Consider the following 24,910-nt stretch of genomic DNA (forward strand, 5'->3'; position numbering starts at 1 on the left):
GTAAAACAAACCTTTTAAGTAGATACAAAGCTTGACATTCATTCTTGCAAGCTTAATTTAATGGAAGAACACTTCACTAAAGACTAACCCTCTGAAAATTCACATTGGGGAATCCTTGAAAAGACACACTACTATAGGACAGGATAACTAAACCACTGGTAGTGTTCTTTTATACTGATGTGGATACATCAACAGGCCCATTTCCCTTCTGCATTGTGTTGGGGTCCTCTGTTATGCAAGTAGAAGTCTCTTCACGTCCGGATAGCTCACGAGCTCGGAAACCATGTGCTGCAGATTCCTTTCATAGCAGAGTGCCTTCCTGGCATCCTCCCTGACTCTTCTTTTAAAGTGCTCGCCACAAATACATGCCCTCCGGCACAGGAGCTACCAGGTTTTTAATCAGGCGTTGTTTGATAGCCTGATAGAAGCCCACTGCCCTATGTAAATGAGGCATTCTAAAAGTACCTATCAGCTAAGACTTCTTCTGCTGTCTCTACACTATAAATAGTCCTAGTTTTACCCCAATAAAGAGCTGAATCACTGAGATCTGAGCTGAGTCACTTGTCTTGAGCTGTAACACTAAATCCTGTGATCCAGTCTCCCCGGAGGGCGCTATTCCTCCGTCGCCAACTCGCGGACACCCTGGCTTTTGCCGTCCCTCGTACGCTTCCCGTGTGGTCCAAGTGGCCAGTGGACCTCACATCCTGAGGAAGGTATATGGGTGAAATAGGGACGGGATCGACTGAGTAGACCTCAGTAGTGGAGGAGCTTTCACTGCCCAGGAGTGTGCGCTGGGACCCTGAGAGCCCAGCGCGTGCTCGCCTATACATTGCCTGTGCTTCCTTAGTTCCTATGGTCTAAACTTCCTGGTCTATACTCTCATTGCACTCTCATGGACACTTTCAACATCCCATGGAATCAAAGCCCTAAGGTGTAACCTGCATATGTAAACTAAATGGAAATCCCTGAACCATAGGTGATATGGTTGGTCATTCTAACTTAAATGCTCAAACAAGATGGAAATCTGTCTTTTCTCTCTGACCAATTTTTATTCCTGTGTCAACTATAGCAAACCAACATACACCTCCAGCAGATGACTTGACATAAAGGAGTACCAAATAGAGAACCATAATCCTTTTTTATTTTAATCCATACCCTAACATTTCATCACAATGTTTCTGGAAATGAATAGTTCTACATTATTTTCATTTTTCAAATTTCATTACACAGCCATTTACCTTATTTGTAGAAAATACTCAGTCAGAACAGAAAGTGCAGAACAAAATAGATTACAAACTACCCAATAGGGAAATTACATGTAGACTTTGATAGGGTAAAGTATTTTCCTGCCCAAGTTCCTGCAGGTCACCAGTGTCAACATTTCATAGACTCTTTTTAGAAAAGGCTGTCAAGTTTAATTTTCCATGATTCAGAGCTGAATGCTTTTTGCAGGGAAAAGTACCAAAGCTTCTTACGTTTGCAGCAATGTTCATTAAGGGAAGGTTTTTTTCTTTCATTTTTCAAAGACAGGGTCCTACTATGTAGTCCAGGCTTGTCTTTAACTCATAATCCTCTGGACTCAGCCTTCTTATGGATGGGATTCTGGGTGTCCACATCCATGCGGGGGCAAGACTGATTCTGCACGTTAAATTCCAAAGTTAAAATACGCAGTTCATAGTTATCGGCCTCTCCCCTTCTTCAGAATGTATTTCCAGATACATGGAAATGCTGTGTAAAGAGCTTTAAGTGTGACAAAGCCATTTCTTGGCTCAGACAAGATTAGTTCAGAGAAACAGAGCCCTGAAAACTCAATGGCCACCCAAATCATCCTTGAGTCAGTGGCTCCAGGTTTGTTGTCTTGGGATGGAAAGAATGATGAATGAGGACAGAAGAGTAAAGTTTTACTGAGGTAGAAAAGCAGCTCTCTGGAACAAAAAGGTAGGAACTCCAAAGTGACTCGACAGTTTAGCTGTGGCTGGAACCCACTTTATGCCTCTTGAGGAGCCGGAATGGCTCAAGCCTATACATAAACTAAGAATTGAGTTGAGAGGCTCTGTCTGTTTGAACTGAATAGGAGTGGGGACTTTGGTTGGGTAGGAGCACACAGGATCAGGAAGAACCTCCCCAGTCAATACAAGTGGTAGAGAAGAACCAGGATTTCAGAAGAGCAAGGGCTAGTAGTCAGTCATTATTGGAGAGCAAAGGCAGTTGGTCAACTATAATCTTAAGTCAGAGTTTTTAAGAAGAAACACCTCATTCAAATTTACAGAGAATTCACTTTAGTAACAGAGAAGCTGAGCTGTCAGGCTCCAGTATTCAAGTTCAAGGAAGGCTTCTGAGCTAAAGTAACAGCTTTTGCGCTTCAGTTTTTTGGGTACAGCTTCTACCCAACCTGTCACTGGGAAGCCACTTCTACTAGCTTACAGATAACCTTTTTCTATGCTTAAGGCCCCTGCTGTTATCTCACCAAGAAACCACCTATGCCAGTATGTAACATTTTTTTTCTTCCAGAGTCCGCATATTCTTATCTGTCAAAAATTAGGAAACTGCCTTTCTATTTCTATCAGTAAAACAGAGATAATCAAAAGGTACTCAGTGCACATTCATTTTACATTTCCACTAAATTCATCCCTTTTTAAAGAGGGTAACAGCAACAAATTCCAGCTAAAGTATTCTATTACTTGTACTTACAGGATTTCTCATCATTATGAGTAGCCTGATGTCTACTGCGCTTAGAACTACTAATGAAAGCTTTCCCACACTGGCTACATTTATAGGGCTTTTCCCCAGTATGAGTTCGTTGATGCACAATAAGTCGGGCACTCAAGCTGAACGTTTTCCCACACTGATTACATTCATAGGGTTTCTCTCCAGTGTGAGTTCTCTGATGCTGAGTAAAGCAAGAGCTCTGTCTGAACGTTTTCCCACACTGGTTGCACTCATAAGGCTTTTCTCCAGTGTGCGTTCTCTGATGCACAACAAGAACATAGCTCTGGCTGAAGGACTTCCCACACTGTTTACACTGATAGGGCTTTTCTCCAGTGTGAGTTCTCTGATGCATAACAAGGTGTGAACTGCGGTTGAAGGCTTTCCCACACTCATTACATTCGTAAGGTTTCTCTCCTGTGTGTGTTCTTTGATGTGATACCAACTGAGAGCTCCAGCTGAATGATTTCCCACAATAATTACATTCAAAAGGTTTTTCTCCAGTGTGAGTTCTCTCATGAGCAACAAGTTTATAACTTTGACTGAAGGACTTCCCACAATGACTGCATTCATAGGGTTTTTCCCCAGAATGAATTTTCTGATGTGCAATAAGTTTATAACTCTGGATAAATGATTTTCCACACTGATTGCATTCATATGGCTTCTCTCCAGTGTGAGTTCTTTGATGTGCAATAAGCTTATAGCTCTGCCTGAATGACTTCCCACATTGGTTGCACTCATAAGGCCTCTCCCCAGTATGAGTTCTCTGATGCACCACAAGCACATATCTCTGGGTAAAAGATTTCCCACACTGATTGCATCTGTAAGGTTTCTCTCCAGTATGAATTCTCTGATGGGAAACAACATGTGAGCTCCGGGTGAAGAACTTTCCACATAGATTGCATTTATAAGGTTTCTCCCCTGTATGAGTTCTTTGATGTGCAATGAGATGTGAGCTCCAGCTAAAGGATTTCCCACAATGCTTACATTCAAAACGTTTCTCTTCAGAATAGTTTCTCATGTATTTGGTAAGAGCTGGACTGAGAACAGTTTTACTATATTTATATTGGTTCTCTCCAACAGGAACTCTCTGCTGTTCATTAAGAGATATGCCATGGTTCAAAACTTCCCCATATCCCTTTAGACCAAAGGTTCTACTTTCTATATGAACTTTTTCATGTAGATTTATGGGTGTACCATGGCTAGCTGACCGAATATTACCATTAATTTCATAGGATTTGTCTCCTTTTGGAGTTCTTGTAAACTGAGTAAGATGAATGCTCTGAGGGCCTTTTCCACAGTCGCCATCTTCATGTAGACTTGCACTGTCACTAATCTTCTGTTGACTATTTGCAATAAAATTATGATGCAGTCTTTTAGCATGTGCTACCTGTTTATGAAAATGGTTTCTGAGAGGTATCATGGGGAATGAAAGGAGACTGGAACTCAGACAACTCTTCCCAAGTTCATCACTTTGCGGGGCTCTCTCATGAATACCAGCTGTACTTTGAGTGAAGGCCACTTCCTCTTTTTTTTTCCCTTGCTTCTCCACCTGGTCCTGAGAGTCTCCAAATTCTTCACATGAAGAGAGCCAAGGATCATCTCTTGACAATTCTTCTATCTTCACCGCATGGGATGGTTCTTCATCAAAAATGCTCTGCTTTGGGGCTGATTCTTCTATTCCATGTACACTTGCCAAGTCTGGAAGAAAGGAAAACAAGACATCTGTATTGGTCGGTTTTATCAGCACTGTGACCAAATACCTGATGGTTAACAACCTACAGGAAGAAGATTCACTTTGGCAGGTGGTTTCAGGCGATTCCTTCAGTCCATGAGTACTTAGACGCATGAGTTTAGGTGCAACATCATGGCAACAGGCATGTGTGGTATGGAGGGATGGTAGACAGAAATTAGAAAGGATATTGGAGAGGAGGTATAACCTTCAAGTGACACATTCCCTCAAACCAGATCCCAATTCCTAGTTTCTAGAAGCTCCCCAAAATACTGCTACCTGCTGAACACCAAATATTCAACATGTGACTATGGGGTACGCAACATTCCAGACACCCCACGCCTCAAAAAAATTTAGAGCTAGACCAGTAGGATAAAGTTCACAAGAAACTGCAAAAATGTTTTTAGTTATGGACCTTGTGGTGGTTTGAATGAGAATGTCCCCCACAGACTCTAAGTATTTGGACATTTATCCCCAGTTGGTGGCAGTTTTGGGAAGTCTTAGAAAGTATGGCCATGGTAGATGAAACATGTCACTGGGCTGGGCTTGCAGAGTTCTTAAGCCTCGTTGAATCTCCAGTTCTCGGCTTCCTCTGCTTGCTTGAAGGTATGACCTTTGCTTTCTGCTCCTGCTCTGTCTACCTCCTGCCACCATGCCTACTGCCATGATGGACTCTAATTCTCCTGGAATTGTAAGCTGAAATAAACTCTTACTTTTATAAGTTGCCTTGGTCATTGCATCTTATCACAGCAACAGAAAAGTAACTAATACAGACGTATAACTGAAAAATGGAAACAGTAAGAGGCAGCAACAAGTGCAGAACTGCTACCCTATGCTCAACAGAGCCTTCAAATGGGTCTATACGCATCAATTTTGTCTGAGTAAGCAAGACTTTAAATGCCAAGTACTTGCATAACCTAAAATAAACCTCCAGAATCTCAGCCCAATTTTGCAATCCTTAGCAACAAAATAGAAGGGCCTAAAAACAAAAAGCAAAGTAGAAGATTCTTTCAAATCTTGTTAGCACTAGACATTCACTGAAATGCCACTGGCTACATTTGTAGACATTTCTGGAGGCATCAAACCGATTAGCATAGTCTGCATCAACAGCAAGACAGGAACACACTATAGTTGTGAACAGACCAGGAATGGGGCAGTATATCATCCTACTTCCCTAAACACTTGATAGGCTATCGCCCTGTATTTCTACAACCCCAACTGAGTGAGACCAGAGGTTTGGGCAGAGGCAGACATCTGAGTGGCTGTTAGGTGACACAATGAAGAAGAGCACACTGGAAAAAGTAGTCCTGTATACAGTGCTGAGGTGGTGAGGGAAATGCAACAATTACTATCAGGATTTCCTACAGAGGTAATGACTACACGGTTCATTCTCAACTCCTGCTGTAATGGAGTTACTTCCTCTGGGTGCGGCACGACAATCCACCACCAAGAAACAGAGCTGTTAAGACCTACAGAATACCTTGGTCTGCAATCATGGCAGGAGAACAATCAGAATAATGCAGTGACAGGTCTCCACCCATGGCAGTGAGCTGCTAACATTCCCTCATGAGGAGGTGAGGGAAGGGTCACTAGACTCTCATTTGAGATTCCAGTCACCATCACCTCTTGCTCCAGCTACACATGGTCTTGAGGTGCGAGAGGAGAGTAGAACACTTTACTGGTACCTGGGCTCTCATAAGTTGTCACCCATGCTGAGGGTGGGTTTCTGATGATGTGGTTGTCTTGTAGTCACCTACATTCCTGTAAGTAATCCAACACTGATTTAACGAGTTGGACTTGGATTCAATTGTTTCTTTGGCCTTGGTGGGGAACCATCTGGGGTAAATAGATAATTCTGTACATTTCTCCAGGAGAAGATGTGAACACTGGGCATAGGCACTGTCAAATTCTTTTTATATTCTTTGCCTTGCTTCAACTAGGAGACTGTCTCATTTGAAAATCTGGAAGGCAAAGACTGGACTTTTGGTATTCAGGCTATGGACAAAAGAAAATCACTGCTGAATTACTCCCAGTCTTTGACCTTTGGGAACCACAAAAAGCAAAAAATAGGTCAAAAGCAATCAAAAGCAAAAAATCCTGTGTTTTGCAAATCCACATTCTCAGGGTGGGGTGTGGCACTGCTGAAAACTCTACAAAGCTGAAACTGGTAACTTGACAATTAAACATCACACCAAAACTAGATGGAGAAGCAAGAGCCAATGGGCTCTCCAATGCAAGGAGCTCACCCCCAAAACCCCCAAATCAACCTCACACGTTCCCAGGACCCCAGTGCATTCAGGACCTAGTTTCCCAAATCCCTTAGGTATACCATGTCTCCAGGCCACAGGGGTCTCCAGCCTTTCCAGAGGCCCTAGCACCCCAGCACTCTGAGGAGTGCACTGTGTATAAGAGAGGACCAGTATGAGCTGGAAGAACATTTCAAAAAGTCAAGTATTCAGCCTAAGAGAACAGTGTGGTGCTGGTGGAAAGGATTAACATGAAGGAGCATCAAGTCCAGGTATAGTTCAAAAGCCACCAGATTAAATACTCTGAGCAGCATCTCCAGAAGTATCTAAAAGGGCTGCCTGAGATGTGTGGCTCGGGATCCAGCATGCAAAAAGTCAAGAAGATCCTGCAAAGGCCACCTACCCTAGAGGTTGCATCCCTGTCACCACCTTGCCTATGCGCCCAGACCCATTTGGTATCAGGTCCCTTCCTCAACCCAGCCCCTTGGGCATTTTCCCAGTTAGAACATTCCTTCTCCAGGTTTGACTGGACCTTAAGGGGTCCCTTGTAGCATCCAGAAGGATGTGTTGGCTGACCAAGCCAAAGCTGAAGCAGCTGCTGGTCTGTTTTTTCCATTAAGAGCCACAGACCCAACTCTGCTAGCAGCCCCGCCCCGAGCCAAAGGTCCAGGCTCCAGTAGAACCTAGACATAGCTCCAGCTGAAACCCCATTTGCAGCTGGAAAGGATGTTTAAGATCAGCAGGAGCTCCACACCAGCTCTGGACTCAAGGCCCTACAACACAGATGTTTCTAGACTGCTTTATAGCCTGACTTCAGAGCTCTTCTTACCCCTGGACAACTTCCAGGAACCCATGGTCTTTGCCAGGATGTTTGCAGCAAAAAAGAGATGGCATTGAGACCAGGACTGGAGGATTCAAGTCATTTATAGACCGATGGGGGTGGGGGTGGGGGTGGGGGTGTACAGGTGCTTGCTGCATCCTGTAGCTCCAAGGTTAGATCCTGGTGTTGACCTGTGCTTTCTGAATGCACCAGTTAGTTCCCACCCTGCTACATGTGAACATGGCTGCTTTCACTGAGCTAGCACTGATGAATTCTATATGGCAATAAATGCTAACACTGAATGTTCAGGGAACCATGGGAGCAAGCCATGGATTTCTAGGACCAACAGGGCAGTGGCTGGCATAGGACCTTTCCTGTAGATGACAATGCCCACAGGACCCATGGGCTCCCGCCCTGGGTGTCCACAGGTAGGCATGATATTCTCTTCACATGCCAGCTGAACTTGTGCCCTGGCTTGTGGTTTGTTTTTCTGCTTATGCAGGAGGAACTGGTCTGACACACCCAACCCTCCTGTCTCAACCCAACAAAGTGCTGGGATTATAGCCATGTGTCAATACACTGGGTTTGTTGTTTTCTTGAGACAGTGTCTAACTCTGTAGCCCAGGTTAGCATGAAATTTTCAAACCTCTTGCTTTAGCCACAAGTACTGAGATTACAGATAATGACTAACAAGCTAGATATTTGCAACTGAAATTACAAATTCTTTAGAGTGTTTTTTTTTTTTTTTTTTTTTTTTTTTTTTTTTTTTAAAAAAAAAAAAAAAAAAAAAAAAGAGGACGATAAATCTTTCACTGTGATATATCAAAATAATTTTTTTTTTTTTGGTCTTTTTGAGACAGGGTCTCCCCGTAGCCTCAGCTGGCCTGGAACTCACTATGTAGACCAGGCTGGCCTTGAACCCACAGAGATCCACCTGCCTCTGCCTCCCAAGTGCTGGGATTAAAGGTGTGTGCCACCACGCCAGGCTTAGAGTGTTTTTTTAAAATTCTGATTTAATTCAGTATAAATTTGTGACATTTTTGGAAAGTATCTTACTGTGTCGACCAGACTAGAGTCCAGATTCTAGAAATCTGCCTATCTCTCTCCTAAATTCTGGGATTACAGGCATTTGCTACCATGCCTAGTTGTACTATTACCTTTATTATGAAACTGAATATGTTGTAACTATCTCCTATTACATGATTTGTCTCTTTTCCTTAAATGACAGCACATTTTGAGGGCAAAAAAAAAAGGAAAAACAACTTAATGATCCTGAAGAGTTAGAATGTCACCTATCCAGAGCCAAATGGCCCTGGGTTAACTTCAGTTCCCTTAGTAGCTATTTGCTGACCATCCCTGTGTCCAACCTATTCTGACTAATAGGTAAAGCCTTTAAAATGTATTCTTAGTAGGCTGCTAGTGTCTATCAGTCATCAGACAGCATCTGAAACTGACCCATTTTCCCCCTTGGCTATAACCTGCTGTGGCATAGGACTGTTCTCCGACTAGCAAGTTATGCACAGACACCTTCTTCCTAAACTTGGCTGCACCAGTTTGCCTAGGATTATCACAAAACTTTTTGACTGTTGACCGAGGCAGGGAGAGTCAGTCATGTCTCCCAACCACCCAGCCAGCCCTAGTTGCACAAGGGGCAGTGGGGGTGAGGGTGGGGGACTAAGAGTACCTAAGCTAGGGAAGCCCACAGGGAGGGTCTCTCCCCATTTTTATGGTAGCTGGAAAGTCACAATCCATGCCTGGAGGCCCTAGGAGGGTTACACCCACACTCCTCACCCACTGCTCTGAAAGTAAGCCCAATAAACTTACTAGTTTTCCAAACTACTCTGGTGAAATTGTACCTTGCTTTGTCATAGGGACCAAGGGAAGAGGGGGTCAGACATTGTTCAGGCCTCCCAGAAGGAATCTTAGCAACACCTGCCTATCTATGATCCTCATTGGTGTATTTGGTAATTGCATTGTTTTCTGTTTCTCTTTCATTCCATAACTAATAAAAGCTCATGTGACCACTTCCATGGTAGAACACGTCACTCAGGGAAACCTGAATCTGTGTCCCGGGACGTGGTCACTTGGATCAAGGATAAACACTTTCTCTGAGGTGAGAGCTGCATTCCACATCAACAGGTAACACTGGAGTCAGGTTCACCTTCACTGGGAAATGAAGCACATGAGCAGTCTGCGTGCAGTCAACACATTCTGGCTGCTGGGTCGGCAAGACAGACCAGCAGATAAAAGTGCTTGCTGCCAAGCCTGATGACCCAAGTTCTGGCCCCAGGCCCACATGATGGAAGGAGAGAACCAACTCCTGCAGGCTGTCCTCTGGCCTCCACCCACTTCGTGGTGTGCAGGCAAAGTATACTAAATGTAAAAAGAGATTCTGATGGCTCAGTACTGTGGGTCTTGATGGAATAGTAGTAAAGGAGACACCCGTTCTTTAAGTACTCACCCCACAGGTCCCTGTGGCCCTCCAGGATCACATTTCTGTCTGGGGTTCTCTGGGCAGAGTTCCAGGTACTCTGTTCCTCCTCGGTGAAGTCCACGGTCACAATCTTGAAGTCCGCACTTTCCTAAAATGGGATATCCAATCCTGCTTAGCTGGGCATCATTTCTTTTCAATGCTAAAGGGGAAGAAATGCCTGACAGCAGGACACAGGAGAATCTAACAAGGCAGTTAGATTAAAACCCTAAAACTACCAGCTGCCAAAACATTCTAATCAAGGAGAAAAGGAATCTCTGGACTTTGGATCCCAGACCTGTTTTTACTTCCCCAAAGAGGATGCCAAATAAGAAACGACTGATATTTTATTTTCTCTTTCTCTCATTTTTAATTATGTATATGTGTGAGTTTGTACCTGTGTGTGCAGGTGCCCACAGCAGCCAGAAGAGGGCATCAGATCCCCTAGACCTAGAGTAACAGGTGGTTGTAAGCTGTCCAACATGGGTGCTGGGTATAAAACTCTGGTCCTCTGCAAGTGTAGTGTGTGCTTTCAACCTCTGTGCCATCTCTCTGGCCCCTCATTCTTTTCTGTCTGCCTCTTTCTTGCAGGGCATGGGATTGAACCCAGGCCCTCATACATGCTAGGCAAGCACTCTACCACTATGACACATACTCCCCTTGAACTATGTCCTCAGCCTTTAAAAAAATCATTTATAGGCAATCAAGATGGTTCAGCAGGTAAAATCACTTTCCTTGAAGCCTGACAGCTTGGGTTCAATCCCTAGGACTCACATGGTGGAAGGCGAGAAATGACTCTGACCTCCCCATACACATGAACCACACACCACCTCCCCAAATAAAGAAAATCTAGTAAGAATATATTTTATTTCAAAAGTTATTATCAGGGTCTGGAGTTATAGATAATAAACCAATAAAGGTATGTCTTCCCAGATTTTGAAGGGTTTTGTTTTTCTTTAAGTTTGTAGACATGATCTCACCAAATTATCCAGGCTCACCTTCAACTGGAAATCCTCCTGCCTCAGCTTCCTAAATAGCAGGGTTTATTGGCATAAACCACCAGGTCTACTTGAGACCTCACTTATGTGACAGTGAGCATCCCAAAAGACCCTTCCCCAAAGCTGAGTGTGGCCAAAAACAGAACTGCCCCATGAAAGGGAAGGACCAGGATTATGGTAAACAGCTTCAGTTGTCACCTTGACACACCTGAGTGGAAGAAGCCTCAATTGGGAAATTACTTTCATTGGACTGGCCTGTGGCTGATTTTCCAGGGGATCCAGGTTCAATTCCCAGCACCCACATAGTGGCTAACAACTGTCTGCAACTATAGTTCTAGGGGATCCAACACGTTCTTCTGGCCTCCATGGGCACTGCACAACATGGGTGTGTTTACATGTATGCACTTAAAGTAAATACACATAAAGTAAATAAAAATAAAATAAAAACTGATATGTTTTAAAAAATCAAAGTCAAATATCAAATAGATAGTAACTGACTAAGCCTGGTATGGTGGCACACATCTGTAATTCCCACCTCTTGGGAAGCAAAGGCAGAATGATTTCCACAAGTTAGAGGCTAATGTGGGCTACGTAGTGAGTTCCAAGTCAGCTTGAGCTACATATCAAGACCCTATCTCAAAAAATAGTAATAGGGCTGAGAGATGGCTCAGTGGCTGAATGCTTGCTGCACAGCATGAAGACTGGATTTCAGAGCCCATGTAAAAGCCAGGTGGGCCGGGCGTGGTGGCGCAAGCCTTTAATCCCAGCACTTGGGAGGCAGAGGCAGGCGGATCTCCGTGAGTTCAAGGCCAGCCTGGTCTACATAGTGAGTTCCAGGACAGCTGGGGCTACAGGGAGACCCTGTCTCAAAAAAACAAAAACAAACAAACAAACAAAAAAAAAGCCAGGCAGGTGTGGCAGCCACCTGTGATCCTAGCACTCAGGACGCAGAGTTCTAGCTAGACCAGCTAATCAGAGAGCTCTGGGTTCAACTGAGAGACCCCGCTGCAAATAAAAAATAGAGTGATGGAGGAAGACTCTTGCCATCCACTTCAGGTCTTTAGGCATGCACACGCACACGTGCAAAAATAATTAATTTTTTACAATAACAGTAGTAGTAAGAGGCTTAATTAGCAGCCCTGGCTCTACCTCTGGTTATGTGTTGTCCAAGCTCCAAGCACTTTTATCATAGAACACCATACTTTCTCATTATTTAAGGAACAGTTAACCTGAGTCACTATGCTACAATGATCTATGAAGATAGCCATAAATGTAACTCCATGGAAGCACAGTTAATGTAAAATGCATATTAAATGTATTAGCTCTAATATACTAGCATTTCAGTGAATGAATCGGGGGATCAATACACAAAGTGATCACAAAATACCCTTGGGAGAAAAGGTACAAAAGCAGCTGGGGTGTCAGAATGTCACAGTCCTGTCTTTGGATGATCTTTTCAGAATAACCTGAACTCAATCACACTTACTGGGTGGCATGATCTGTTAACATAGAAAAGAATGGCTTTAGCTTTCTTTCCTCTCTTTCTACCATGTGCTGTGTGTATATGTTCATGTGGAGGCCAGAAGAAGATGCTGGGTGCTGTGGCATGAATGACCATAGCCTCATATTTGAACATTTGGCCCCCAGTTGGTGGTGCTGTTTGGGGAGATTATGGAACTTTTAGGATGTGGAGCCTTGCTGGAGGAAGTATGTCACTGGGGGTGGGCTTTGAGAGTTTAAAGCACCACCCCACTTCCAGTTCACTCTCCCTGCTTCCCGTGTGCCCAAATGTGATCAGTCCAGTTCTGCTCCAGCCTCCTGCTGCCTAGCCTCCTCCACCATGATGGACTCTGGCCTCTAGAACTGCAAGCCAAATTCTTTCTTCCATACGTAGCTTTTGGTCATGGTGTTTTATCACAGCAACAGAGGAATTGGCACCAGACAGTGGGGCTGTTGTTGTGGAGAAGCTGATTATGTTGTTTTTTAGAGGAGTGTGGATGACTTTGAAAGTTAAGTCTAAAGAAGCCATTGCATTATGTAAGCAGAGCTCAACAGGATGTTCTAGCTGAGCCTGGACAGAAGTGCGGACGGATGATAGAGCCTGGCTCAAGAGCTTTCAGAGGGGAGCAAGGTCTCAATCAGCAGCTGGGCTACAGCTCATTCATGTGATAATTTAGCAATGAATCTGGCTGTTTTCTGCACATGTCCTGAGAATTTACTTGAGGTTGAATTAAAACTAATGAACTAATTAAAACTAATGTGTCTGTGGAATGATTATTACTGTTTACTTTATGCAGGTCTACAGAGAAAAAGAGCAGAAAGAAATACAAAATGCACAGTTTGGAGAGAAAAGGAGCACAGGAAGCTTAATGGTGCAGCCAAGGCTGGGTGCAGAGGCTGTAACTGTTAAAGAGATTATTACCACTAAGGAGAGGGCTCCAGGTCTGCAATGGAACAAGGGAAGGGGCCCTCAGGGCAAGACCCCAACCAGGGAAGCTTCCAACTTGAGGAAGGAGAAAGTTGCTCCTAGAAAGCTACAAGCTACTACTTTAACACATTAAAGCTGCTGCTAAGGTCGAAGGTGCATCCAAAGTTGGTGCTGACTTTCGAGGCAACGAGACGCAAGAGCGAGGGGCTGTAGATTCTTTAACTCCACAGTTTTAAAGAGCTGCTGAGGCCACACAACATGGAGCAGCAGAGTCCCTGGGAGGAGGCTGGGGGAGGCTACTGCATGAAATTGTAAGGGTAAAGCTGAGCTTCAGTGGAGACCCCCAAGATGCTGGAGCTGTCAGAACCATGAGACATCTGCCAAGGAGCACTGCATACAGAGTGGGACCAGACCAAGAGATGTACGCTGCATGTAGCAGGGCTGGGGGGCAGAGCCATCTAAGCTCTTTGAAACTAAGCCCCAGACACCGGCCACAGAGCCACGGGTTTGATATCTGCCCTGCTGGGTTTTGGTCTTGCTTTGATCCACTATTTCCTAACTATGCCCCTATTCCTCCCTCTTGGAATGGGAACATATAGTCAGTGCCACTGTAAGCTGTAAGAATGTAATCATTCTGCTTAGGTTGGTAAGCTCTTGGGATCCACCTGTCTCTGCCCTGCAACCTTAACATGGATGCTGAGGATTTGAACTCAGGCCCCCAGGCTCTCATACAAAGCACACAATGAGTCATCTCCCCATCCCCTAGTTTTCTCCACTCTTGTTAATCATCTTTAGAAGGCAGATCCCAGTCGCATTCTCATTTGATTATTCACAAAGAATGCCAGCCTTCTGATAGCTCCCTTCATTCTTTATAGATGGACTCTTTTCCTTATCCAGAGCCAGTCTATTCAGACTCAACAGATTAAGTTCTCTAATGGTAAGACAGACTGCTTTATAATTTATCTCCTTTACCTCCCAATTCATAACTCTTTTCTCCACTAACTCCTTCCTGATAACCACTTCTAAATAGAGTCTTTTTCTTTCCTTTCTTCCTTTCTGTGGCACTGGGGATTGAACTAAGGGTTCTGTGCACACTAGGCAACTGTTCTACCACTGAGCTATGTCCCCAGGCCCTAGAATCTTTCTCATCTGTTTGAATCAACTCCTCAACCTGCAATATCCTTGAAGCTCTCCACTTTTCACCTTTGACACAACCACATTTCTTGGCAAAGCTGCTCACTCGTGGGAGTAGGGATGGGTGGAGGATGTGTGTGCATACCTGTGGAGGCCAGCTTGACATTGGGTGTCCTCCTCCTTCACTGTCCACTTGATTTTTCTGAAACAGAATCCACACTGAACTTGGAGCTGGAGTGGCTCACCACTAAGCTCCACAGAGCCCTCTACCCCTGCCTCCCCAGCACTGAGCACACAAGTGTACACAGCCACCTCAGCTTTTTATCTGGGGATCAAGCCCAGGTCCTCATGCTGACACAAGCACTTAACCAACTGAGTCATCTCCCCAGCCCACTCACTCTTATTTTCATCCTCTCACTTTCTGCTCCAGTTCCCTTCAATTTAGCTTTACCACCGACTAGCCACGCACACATGTTCACATAAAGGGGACTTGCCCAACTCACCTGGGGCATGATGTCCAGTGTCCCGGCATCGTCTCCCTCAACTTCAATGATCATTTCTTGAGGTAGAACAAAGTTCTAAGAGGTGAAACAGATGAGAAAAATAAAAATAATCAGAGGACAAAGTTGTAGCTCAACATTCCCATGGTCAGTCAGCTAGAATTTGATGCACCATCTGTTCTAATACATCTAACTACCAACCATTGCTACCTCTCAGGGTGAGCTCAAGGTGACCATACAGAGAAGGGACACCTAGAGGCGGCTGAGATTCCACACACAGGTACTAGGTCTCTGAATGCTCCAGGATGAACTTGCTGCCAGCTCTATGCAGCTAAGTGATCCCAGGAACCAAAGAAACTTTCCAGCTGTGCTCCGCCTAAATTCCCGCACGATGGAGCCCTAAGCCAGTAACATGCACTATATAGAGCATGCCTAAAGCCAAAAGTAACAAACAATCAAGAAATTAACTTCAAACATTAAGCCAGGGGGCTAACAAAATGGCTCAGCAGGAAAGAGCCATTGCAAAGCTTGATAACCTGAGTTTGATCCCTGGGACCTACATGGTGGAAGGAGAGAACTGACTTCCATTAACTGTCCTCTGACCTCCACACACGCACTGTGGCACATACACCCACATATAAATAAATACATGTAATTAAAAAAAAAAATAAGCCAGGCATGATGGCACACGACTGTCATCCTAGCACTCACTAAGTCGAGGCTAGGATCATTAGTTCAAGGTCAACCTTAGCTATATAGTAAGTTACAGGCCAACTTGGTCTCAAAAACAAACAAAACAAGCCCTAACAAACTAACTTTAAGGAGGCTAAGGCATGGGGATCATGAATGAGGAGTTCAAGTCCAGCATGTGCTGTTACATTGTGAGACCTTGTCTCATAAACAACCAAACAAGAAGCAAAAAGCACCCAGGGGGACAGAGCAGGTTCAATGGTTGAGGGTGCTTTCTGAGCAATCATAAGGACTGGAGTTCAGATCCTAGCACCCAAGTCACAATCCCACAAAGGCCTGTAAACCCAGCTCTGAGAGGGCAGAGACAGGAGAGTCACTGGGGCTTGCTGTCTTCCAACCCAGCTGACAGAACATGAGCTTCAGGTTCAGGAAAAGACCCTGCCTCAAAGGAAGAAGGCCAGGAATGATAGTGGACACGTGCCATCCTCTTCTAGCCTCTGTGTACTATGCTCCACCTCTAAAAAGTTCTACCATCTGGGGCTGGAGAGATGGCTCAGTGGTTAAAAGCACTGGCTGCACCTGCAGAGGACTGGGGTTCAGTTCCCAGCACCCACAAGGCGGCTAACAACGGTCTATAACTCCAGTTCCAGGTGATCTGGCACCCTCTTCTGGCCTCTGCAGGTACTGCACACATGTGGTACACTTACATACATACAGGTAAAAGAGCCATACACATAAAATAAAAGTTTTTTTTTTAAAGCTCCACCATCTCCTAAGACCACCCCCAAGCCTTTAACACAGAGGATCTGGGGCACCTTTCTAAGCCCCAATACCTACATTCTCTGGCTCTGATGACCCTCTCTGGATTTACTTGCTTAAATCTGTGTATGGGACCAACATCCTGACAACTTACTGCTTCTTGCCTCCCTAGTGCTGGGATTACAGGCACAAGCCACCATTCCCAGCTCACTGTGCTTTTGAGACAGGGCCTTGCCATATAGCCCAGGCTGGCCTAGAACTTATGGAAATCCTCCTGCCTCCACCTCCCCAGTGCTGGGACTATAGGTGTGTACCATCACCCACAGTTCTATGGCAATCTTTAGTCTGCTGTTAATGGTTCCTGCTCTGGCAGCTTACTGGCCAAAAGCATTATGTATTCTTAGGAGAAGCCTAAGTTCAACACCAGCCCTGGATTAGCTCTGTTTCTACAGGATTTATAAACCATGTTTATTTAAAAATAGTTGAAGACTCATTTTGTAGGACACAGTCTTTGGAGCAAAAGAGCTTCCACCTTCATCAGAGCAGCTGTGCCTGCCTACAGAGAGCAGGCTGTTGATGACTGAAGGGTGGGAGGGCTACTGGACCCTCACCTGAGATTCTAGCCTCTTCCTCCTGTCCCAATCACACAAGGTCTTGGGCGTATACAGCCTGGGGAAAGTTAACTGAAGGAAACTCCACTTGGATGGCTACACTGGGTGTAAACTTCTCAGCACAGCTGCTTTCGGGTCACCTGTGTTCCCATAAGAAACCTCCTGCCATGCTCTATAGGCCCCAAAAGTCATTGGTTCCCCAATGTACTTTGCTGAGGTCAGACCTTGTTGTTGGGATCTTTTATTATTTTTTTTTTAGAGACACGTCTCACCACACGACCTGAGCTGGTCTGGAACTCACAGGGATCTGCCTGTCTTTGCCTCCCCAGTGCTAGGATTAAAGGCACATGCCTTTAATGGTAAGGAAGGTTAACACACATTCCAGTCCACTGACTGCCTGATACTGAAGGATCCAGGTCACACTGGCTCCATTTTTTTAGCAGCCTCCATCTTGTCAGCCTTAAGTCTCTGATCCTAGAAACTGTGAGTCTCCTTTACCCCATACTGCGGGCTAAGATTAGGCAAGCCTGGACATGCCTTCCTGAAAAAGACCCAAATTCCTGACCATAAAAGGGCATCCAGAGGCCGATAGGGGCATCCTACCGTAAAAGGAGAAATTGAGATATTCCAGGAGGCTGACCATGACTATAACCAATGAAATTTCCCCCTGTACAAGGAATTCAGAGTTATCCAATCAACTCAGAGGTTGCCCAGTTTGCGCGGGCTTTTTCAAGAGTACTCAATAAAAACCCCTGCTCATTGTTGGTCGGGGCCGGACTCCATTCATTGGCTCCTGGAGTCTGTGCCCAACTGGTCGTTCAAGAATTGGAATGCTTTTCAATAAAATCTTCTAAATTTCGAATTTTGGTGGGTGGTCTCCAATCATCCCTGAACCTCGGACCCAACAATACAAGCTCCTCCCTTTCCACTGTCCCACAGGCCAAGCTCTGACTGACTGCTGAAGTATCAAAACAAATGCCACCTCCTCCATGAAGTGTCAGGGAGCATAAACCCTTGTCTCTACCTTCCTTACAATTTAGTTTTGGTTAGACCTTTTCTTTTTTTAAAAGAAAACTGTGTGTGTGTATGTGTGTGTGTGTGTATGTGTGTCTGTACACAAGTGCAGGTGCCAATGGAGGGCCAGTGGACCCTCACCTGAGATTCACCAGAAGAGGGCCCCAGATCCGCTGGAGTTACAGGTGGTTGGGAGCCATCCAACCTAAGTACTGGGATCTGAATTCAGGTCTTCTGGAAGTATGCACACTTAAATGCTGAGATATCTCTCCAGCCCGTATTGGACCTTTCTTATACCACTAAAACAACTGCCCTCATGTTACTTCTATTTCTAACTCTCCTTTGGGTCATGGATTCTACACTACATATAAAAAATGTGTACTGGGGGCTGGTAAGATGGCTCAGCAGGTAAGGGGGCAGCTGTCAAGTCTGATGACCTGAGTTCAAACCCTAGAACTTACATGGTAGAAGCAGAACTCCTCTACAAAGCTGTCCTCTAACTTCCACATGTGACCGCGGCACACCCATACATGTATACACACACCCAAATAGATTTTTTAACTTTAAAAAATATTGTTATTTATTTATTTATTTATTTATTTTTGGTCTTTTTGAGACAGGGTCTCCCTGTAGCTCCAGCTGTCCTGGAACTCAATATGTAGACCAGGCTGGCCTTGAACTCACAGAGATCCACCCGCCTCTGCCTCCCGAGTGCTGGGATTAAAGGCATGCGCCACCACGCCCAGCTTATTATTTTTATTTTATGTGTATGAACATACTGCCTGCATGTGTTTAAGTGTACCTGTGTCATTCAATGCCTGCAGAGGTCAGAAGAGGGCGTCAGGATTCCCCTGAAACTGGAGTAACAGACGGTTGTTAGCCTCCATGTGGGTCCTCTACAAGAGCAGCCAGTGCTCTTAACCAATGAGCCACCTCTCCAGCCCTCTTAAACTTTTCTAAAATAATAATAATAATAAAAACCTTGTACTTTTCATCTTTGTATTTTCTTCAGTACTGAGGAACCCAGAAACTGTTTTCTAGGCTGTATATGGTGGCTCACACCTGTAATCCCAGCACTGAGGTAGAGGGAGAAACGTAAGAAGCTGAAGGTCGTCCTTAGCTACATCCCAGGTGAGCCCAAGACACATGAGACCCTGCCTCAAAAAAAAATTTTAAAGGGGTCTGGAGAGATGGCTCAGCAGTTAAGTTCTCTGCTCTTGCAGAGAACTCCAGTTCCAGGATGATCTGATGCCTTATGACCACCACTGGTACCCGCGCATGCACCTGGTGCACAGAAACTCACGCAGTCACATATACACACATATAATAAACAAATAAATCTTTAAAAATAAATAACTAAAAATGATTTAAAGGGAGGAAGTTTAAAGGCTGGAGAGATAGCTCAGCAGTTAAAGAGTGCTTGCTGCTAGGGGCTGGAGAGATGGCTCAGCGGTTAAGAGCACTGACTGCTCTTGCAGAGGACCCAGGTTCGATTCCCAGTAACCACATGGCAGCTAACAATCATCCATAACTCCAGTTCCAGGGGAATCCGATGCCTTCTGACCTCCACGGCACTGCACAACACAGGTGCACTCACATACATGCAGGCAATATACTCATACACATAAAATAAAAATAATAAAATACATATTTTAAAAAAGCATGCTTGCTGCTCAATAATGAGGATCAGAGCTCAGATCCCAGGATCCACATAACAAGCCAGGTGCTTCACATTCCTGTAACCCCAGCTCTAAGGTCAAGGGAGACTAGGGGGTCACTGGTGCTTGCTGGCTTCTATTCTACCCGAAGAAAACACAAGCCCCAGGTATAGGGAGAGACCCTCCCTCAAATGAACAGGTGGCATGATAGATAGAGGAGGACCTGATGTTTTCTTCTGGCCTCTGTGCAGGCACACAGGTACGTGCACTCACACACACCTATGCAGACAGACACACAGACACGATTATTCTTTGTTTCCTGTTTCTGACAGGGTCTCACTCTGCAGCCCTGCTAGGCTGGAACTACATAGATCAGGCTAAACTCACAGAGATCTGCCTGCCTCTGCCTCTAGGGTGCCAGGATTAAAAGTGTGCACCACCATGCTCAACATTAATTTTTTCTTAAAGCTTGTCACCCAGTTGGGCCCAAATCTCCAAAGAGTGCTCCAAAACAAATCAGAGCCTGAGGCTGTGGGCCAGGTGGGGATGAGCTCTGGGGCTCTTGGGAACAGGCTGCACTCACCTGCACACAGGTTTGCAGGGACTCCAGGCCCTCCTCATCTTGCCCTTCCATGCTTTCCTCCAGGTGTGGCAAGGTGCAGAGCTGCAGGAAGAAGGGAGGCTCTGAGCAGCCTGCACTGCCATCTCCCAGGCCGGCCTGCCCCTGCTGGATTACCTTCCAGTTCTCAGGGAAGCATGCTTCTAGATGTTTCTGCATACAAATACTTGGGCATATGCCAAGAATCCCTCAGTTCTGTCTCCAAGCCAAAACTCCAGAGTTCCTTGCTCCAGCACCCCACCTCCCTGAAAGCCCACCTCATGCTCAAACACAACCTTCTGCCAACACCAAAACCCAGCGCTCCAACAGGGCTTCCACCACGCTCCAGGAACCCCACAAACACACAACACACAGGAATCCCTTAATGTGTTCTCCACTGCCTCACCCCTGCCATGGGTGTAACCTTAAACCAGCACCTCTTCCCAGGGCCAGCAGCACAACTGACCTCCATGGCAGGGGAATACAGCCACTAAATGCATGATGCTTGACACACCGCCCCAGCTCTCCTCAGAACTTACCCTGCCATGAACACCACCCTTTCATAGCCAGGCCTGACTCCTCAGTGACCTCTCTCACGGTCTCTGACTTCCTGTCCAAATAGCCAAGTACAGGCTCCCAATCCCTCTCTCCCTCCACCATCTTATCACAATGTCTCTGGCTCAAATTCTTATTGCAATTCCTGGACCCTGAATCTGTACCTCTAACCTGATCCCTCCATCAACTTGAAGGGCTCTTGTACCCAAAGTCACAAGAGTGTAGGCAGGACTGGGGACCTCTGGCAGACACCTACCAGCCTCTCCCAGGCCCAGAACCTGTACCTCCACAGCTCAGCTGTCTCTGTGCCAAATCCGATATCACTGGGTCTGATACTAGGGCAGCACCACTAGGAAAAGGCTGCTATATAGCATGCACCCGCACTTAGATCCAGGGCAGGTGTATGCCCAGAATCTGAATCAGGCCCTGGATTCTACCAGTATGGGGTTTTAAACTTTCTTTTTCATTTTTTTTGTTTTGGAGACAGGTCTCTTGTAGCCCAGGCTGGTGTCAAAATCACTAGGTAACCCAGGATGACTCTGAACTTCTGGCCCCCTGCCACCACCTCCTTAATGCTGGGGACAGAACCTAGGGCTTCATGCATGCTAGACAAGCACTCTACCAACTGAGTCACAGCCCCAGCTCCAGTCTGGGTTTCTTATGAGAATGTGTATCTCTCCCTATGCCTCAAAATCAACTGCCACAAAGGTCCTGGGGTCCCCTGCTGTATCGTCATCCTGCATTGAAAACATATTACCTAAGTTGTAATATGAGCACATTGCTCCAGAATCAAGACTCAGGTCCTTGGCACTTGCTACCCTAGGGATGCTCAAGCCAATGCTGGAGCTGCTCCCATGCGAACCAGACCCTTTCCTGTCCTGCATAAAGAGGGGGCGGGTCATACAGTCAGCCTCTTCCAGGACCTAATCTGCAGCCCAGACTCTGTCCGTCTACCAACCGAGGCATTCTCCTGCCTGCAGAGTAGCTAACAAAGGTCCCAACAATACCAACTCCTCCCCTGACAGTTGTCAATCAGATGGCAACTGTTTCAGGAAGTCCTTTTGTTGTTATTTTGTATTTTGAAACTGAGTCTCCCTGTAGCCCAGCTGGCTGAAACTCCCTATGTCAACCATCCCAGGCTGGCCTTGATCTCATAGAGATCTGCTGCCTCTGCCTCCAGAGTGACACCACGCCTGGAAAAAGTCCTTTTTGGATGTAGAGTCCTTCCCTCTAACCTACAGTCTACCCAACTTGAATGCTGTAGGACCCTGCACTATCCTACATGGGTGCCATGATCCAGTTTAAGTTCCTGAAACTCTTTGCATGTGCAAGAGGCACTGTGCTTAGAATCCTCCACCAGGCCCTGACAGGGCACTTGGCTGTCAGAAAGATTTGCCCAAGCAACACTACCTTCTCTTGAAGCAACAACCTGCAATTCCAGTCTGGTCTCTTGTGTAGTCATTCTCTTCAAATTGCAACACACTCCTTTCTAGAGGGAGGCTCCTAAGACTTCGGGAAGTAGGGAAAACTTACAAATCGTAGAAAGCTGCAACACAAGGCCCTCTACAGTAACCACTCCAGGGAGAGACCCCACCCAGCTGGGCTGCCTTCAAGTTCTGCAGGGAACTCCTGGGACGTGGCTTTCCTGAGTCATCACCCAGGGGCCTTTCAATGATGCAGCTGGGCCATCATGGCTCCTGTAAGTTACTCCCCCCCCCCCCCCCACATTTCTGTTAAGGAACTATAAACTCACTGGATCACTAAGTCAGACTTGGGTGCCATGAGCTTTGTCAGAACACAGACCACACCCATCTGCAACTGTGTCTCGCCCCACCCCAAAACTGATTCTGCACACAGGCCTCAGGACTACCATTCTCCAAACTATGGAGACCCCTTACCTACCTGGGCCTGAGCTCGCCTAGTAACGCCCCCCTCCGCCCGCATGCTGCCTATGGCGTTAATATATTTCGTTTATCCAAAACACAATCCTGCTCAGTGTCCCCCTTGAACCTTTCAAGTTATCTCCCCCATATCCGTGCATGTGCCCCGCCCCGTTTTTCACCACCCTGGACATCCTCAGGTACCAAAGAAGTCCACCGCTTGTCCAAGCACCCGCACATGTGCGCACAGGAAGATCGCTAGCTCCACCAACCTGCGCGACCTCAGGCTAAAGGGCCGGGGGCTAAGATTGAGGCACCATTGCGTCCAGCTTCCGCCCAGGCCCCGCGCATGCGCACAGCCAGCACTGTGCGCGCCCCTCACCAACCTGGGCGTCTGCCGGCCCGGGCTGAACCTGAGCGGTGCACTACGCTGCGGCGGGATGAACTCGGGGTCACAACCTCCCACTTGGGTTACGAGGTGCGTCCGACCCGCCTCTTAGAGGGCTAGTCTGATCCCCACCTCTAGTCAGCATCCGCAAGGCCCCTCGAGGCTGACGGAGAGGGGCTGCGAAACCCGGCCGCAACCGGCTACCACACGCCGCACAAATGGCTACGCTGCCTGCCGAACGCGGAAGTGCGTGTTTCGGGGAGTCAGAACTATATTTCCCAGAAGCCTCTGCGTCGAGAGGCGGGCCGGGAATCCGAAGGACTGGGGTGCGGCTGGGAGGTCGGTCCTGGTTGGGCGAAGACTGGGAGTGTTTTTGGTGTCTGTGAGCTGGGACTGGCAGGCCAGGGTCAGGCTCGAGTGTGTGGAAGGGGCCGACTTGGTAAAGGCTGCCCTGTGCTGAGCTGAAGCCCTGAGCATCACCCTGACACCTGACAAATCTGAGAGCCTGGCGCTGTCCTCTTTCTACAAAGAAGCTCCTCACCAGCAGCTAGATGACTCAGTGGGCAAAGCTGGACCACCCGAGTTCTTTCCCTGGGACCCTCCTGATAAAAGGAGAGAACTGATTTCTGCAAGTTTTCTACTGACTTACACATATGTACTGTGGCATGTGCATGCGTGTGCACACACACATAAATGTAATAAAAAATAAAACTGGGTTGGAGAGCCTGCTTCGCTCTCTCTGCTCTGTTAAGAGCACTGGCTGCTCTTGCACAGGACCGAGGTTAGGTTCCTAGCACCCACATGGTGGCCAACAACTGTCCCTAACTCCAGTTCCAGGCGATCCGACGCTCTCTTCTGACGTCCCCAGGCATTGCACGATCCAGGTGTACTTACCCATATGCAGGCAGTACACTCATACACATAAAATAAGTAAAGAAATACATAAATAAAACTTTGTTGAACTGGCTCAGCAAACTTCCCTAAGTTACTCCATTTTGTTCAGAGCCATTTCAGCAGCAACTTTGCTCCACACCGAAAGGAAAAGGGGGGCAACCTTGGGCCTTGGAAAATTGCCCTGGCCATGAATCATGGAATGTGCTAATTCCAGATACTATATTTTTACTAACCAGCTTGTTTTCACTTCTGTAACCTGCTTGCTGTCTTGGGTCACCCTGACACAGGGCATAAGACCACCCTTGTTATCCTGTTATTGTATGACCACCTAGAAGTCATTTACCTTGACTGTCTTATTATATTTATTATGGCTAAAACAGTTGGCTAGTTTTAAGGTCACAAAGTTGATTGCCAAGTTATATGACTGTATCACTTGTCTGTATAATGATTGGTTGTTGATTAATAGAGTCAAAATTCTGCTATATTGTACAAACCTGATTGGTTCACAAATGTCCTGTTTTAACAATAATTCTGTAATCCTATAAAAACTCTGACTTAACAATCATCAGGGCTGCTTCTACTCCCGAGATAGACAGCCCGGCCGGTCGAAAATTAAAATTTACCTTGCTACTTTTCTTAAAGTGGTGTTGGTGTTTAGAGGTCCCACCAAGATCCAGAGGACTTCTGGGCCTGGCAGCTTCGGGAAACTCCCTGAGAAGGGAGCTGCCTGGCAGTATTCTGAGAAATCCCCAGGAGGGGACCTGCATCAGCCTCGGCTGTCAGACAGTACCGCAAACTCCCTGCAAGGGGGCTTGCATCAGTCCCGGCT

General features: G+C 46.2%; 1 protein-coding gene across 4 annotated transcripts; it reads right to left on the minus strand.

Annotated features, from left to right (window-relative positions):
* Window positions 1-1,119: 1,119 nt before the first annotated feature.
* Znf180 (zinc finger protein 180) lies at window positions 1,120-24,025 on the minus strand. Of its 4 annotated transcripts, none has more exons than XM_008851989.3 (6): window positions 23,320-24,025; window positions 20,350-20,430; window positions 15,038-15,112; window positions 14,680-14,736; window positions 9,966-10,086; window positions 1,120-4,407 (listed from the first exon to the last, which is right to left on the minus strand). In XM_008851989.3, the coding sequence occupies exons 2-6, from the start codon at window positions 20,398-20,400 to the stop codon at window positions 2,678-2,680; spliced, it is 2,034 nt and encodes a 677-aa protein (XP_008850211.1). In that variant the 5' UTR covers window positions 20,401-20,430; window positions 23,320-24,025; the 3' UTR covers window positions 1,120-2,677. The 4 variants fall into 4 exon arrangements, with proteins under 4 accessions (XP_008850211.1, XP_008850210.1, XP_008850214.1 ...); XM_008851988.3 differs by having other exon boundaries at window positions 23,186-24,025; XM_008851992.3 differs by lacking the exon at window positions 23,320-24,025 and adding an exon at window positions 23,072-23,150.
* Window positions 24,026-24,910: the final 885 nt, after the last annotated feature.

Source organism: Nannospalax galili, unplaced genomic scaffold (assembly GCF_000622305.1).
Source record: "Nannospalax galili isolate Female #2095 unplaced genomic scaffold, S.galili_v1.0 scaffold385, whole genome shotgun sequence".
Lineage (NCBI taxonomy): Eukaryota > Metazoa > Chordata > Mammalia > Rodentia > Spalacidae > Nannospalax > Nannospalax galili.

Coding starts and splice junctions, on each gene's coding strand:
- Znf180 (XM_029555483.1), bottom strand. CDS start 23,039: ATGTGCGGGTGCTTGGACAAGCGGTGGACTTCTTTG. Junction 20,431..23,003: donor ACAAGCGGTGGACTTCTTTG/GTACCTGAGGAT, acceptor TTCTTCCTGCAG/CTCTGCACCTTGCCACACCT. Junction 15,113..20,349: donor CCCTGCAAACCTGTGTGCAG/GTGAGTGCAGCC, acceptor TTCACCTCTTAG/AACTTTGTTCTACCTCAAGA.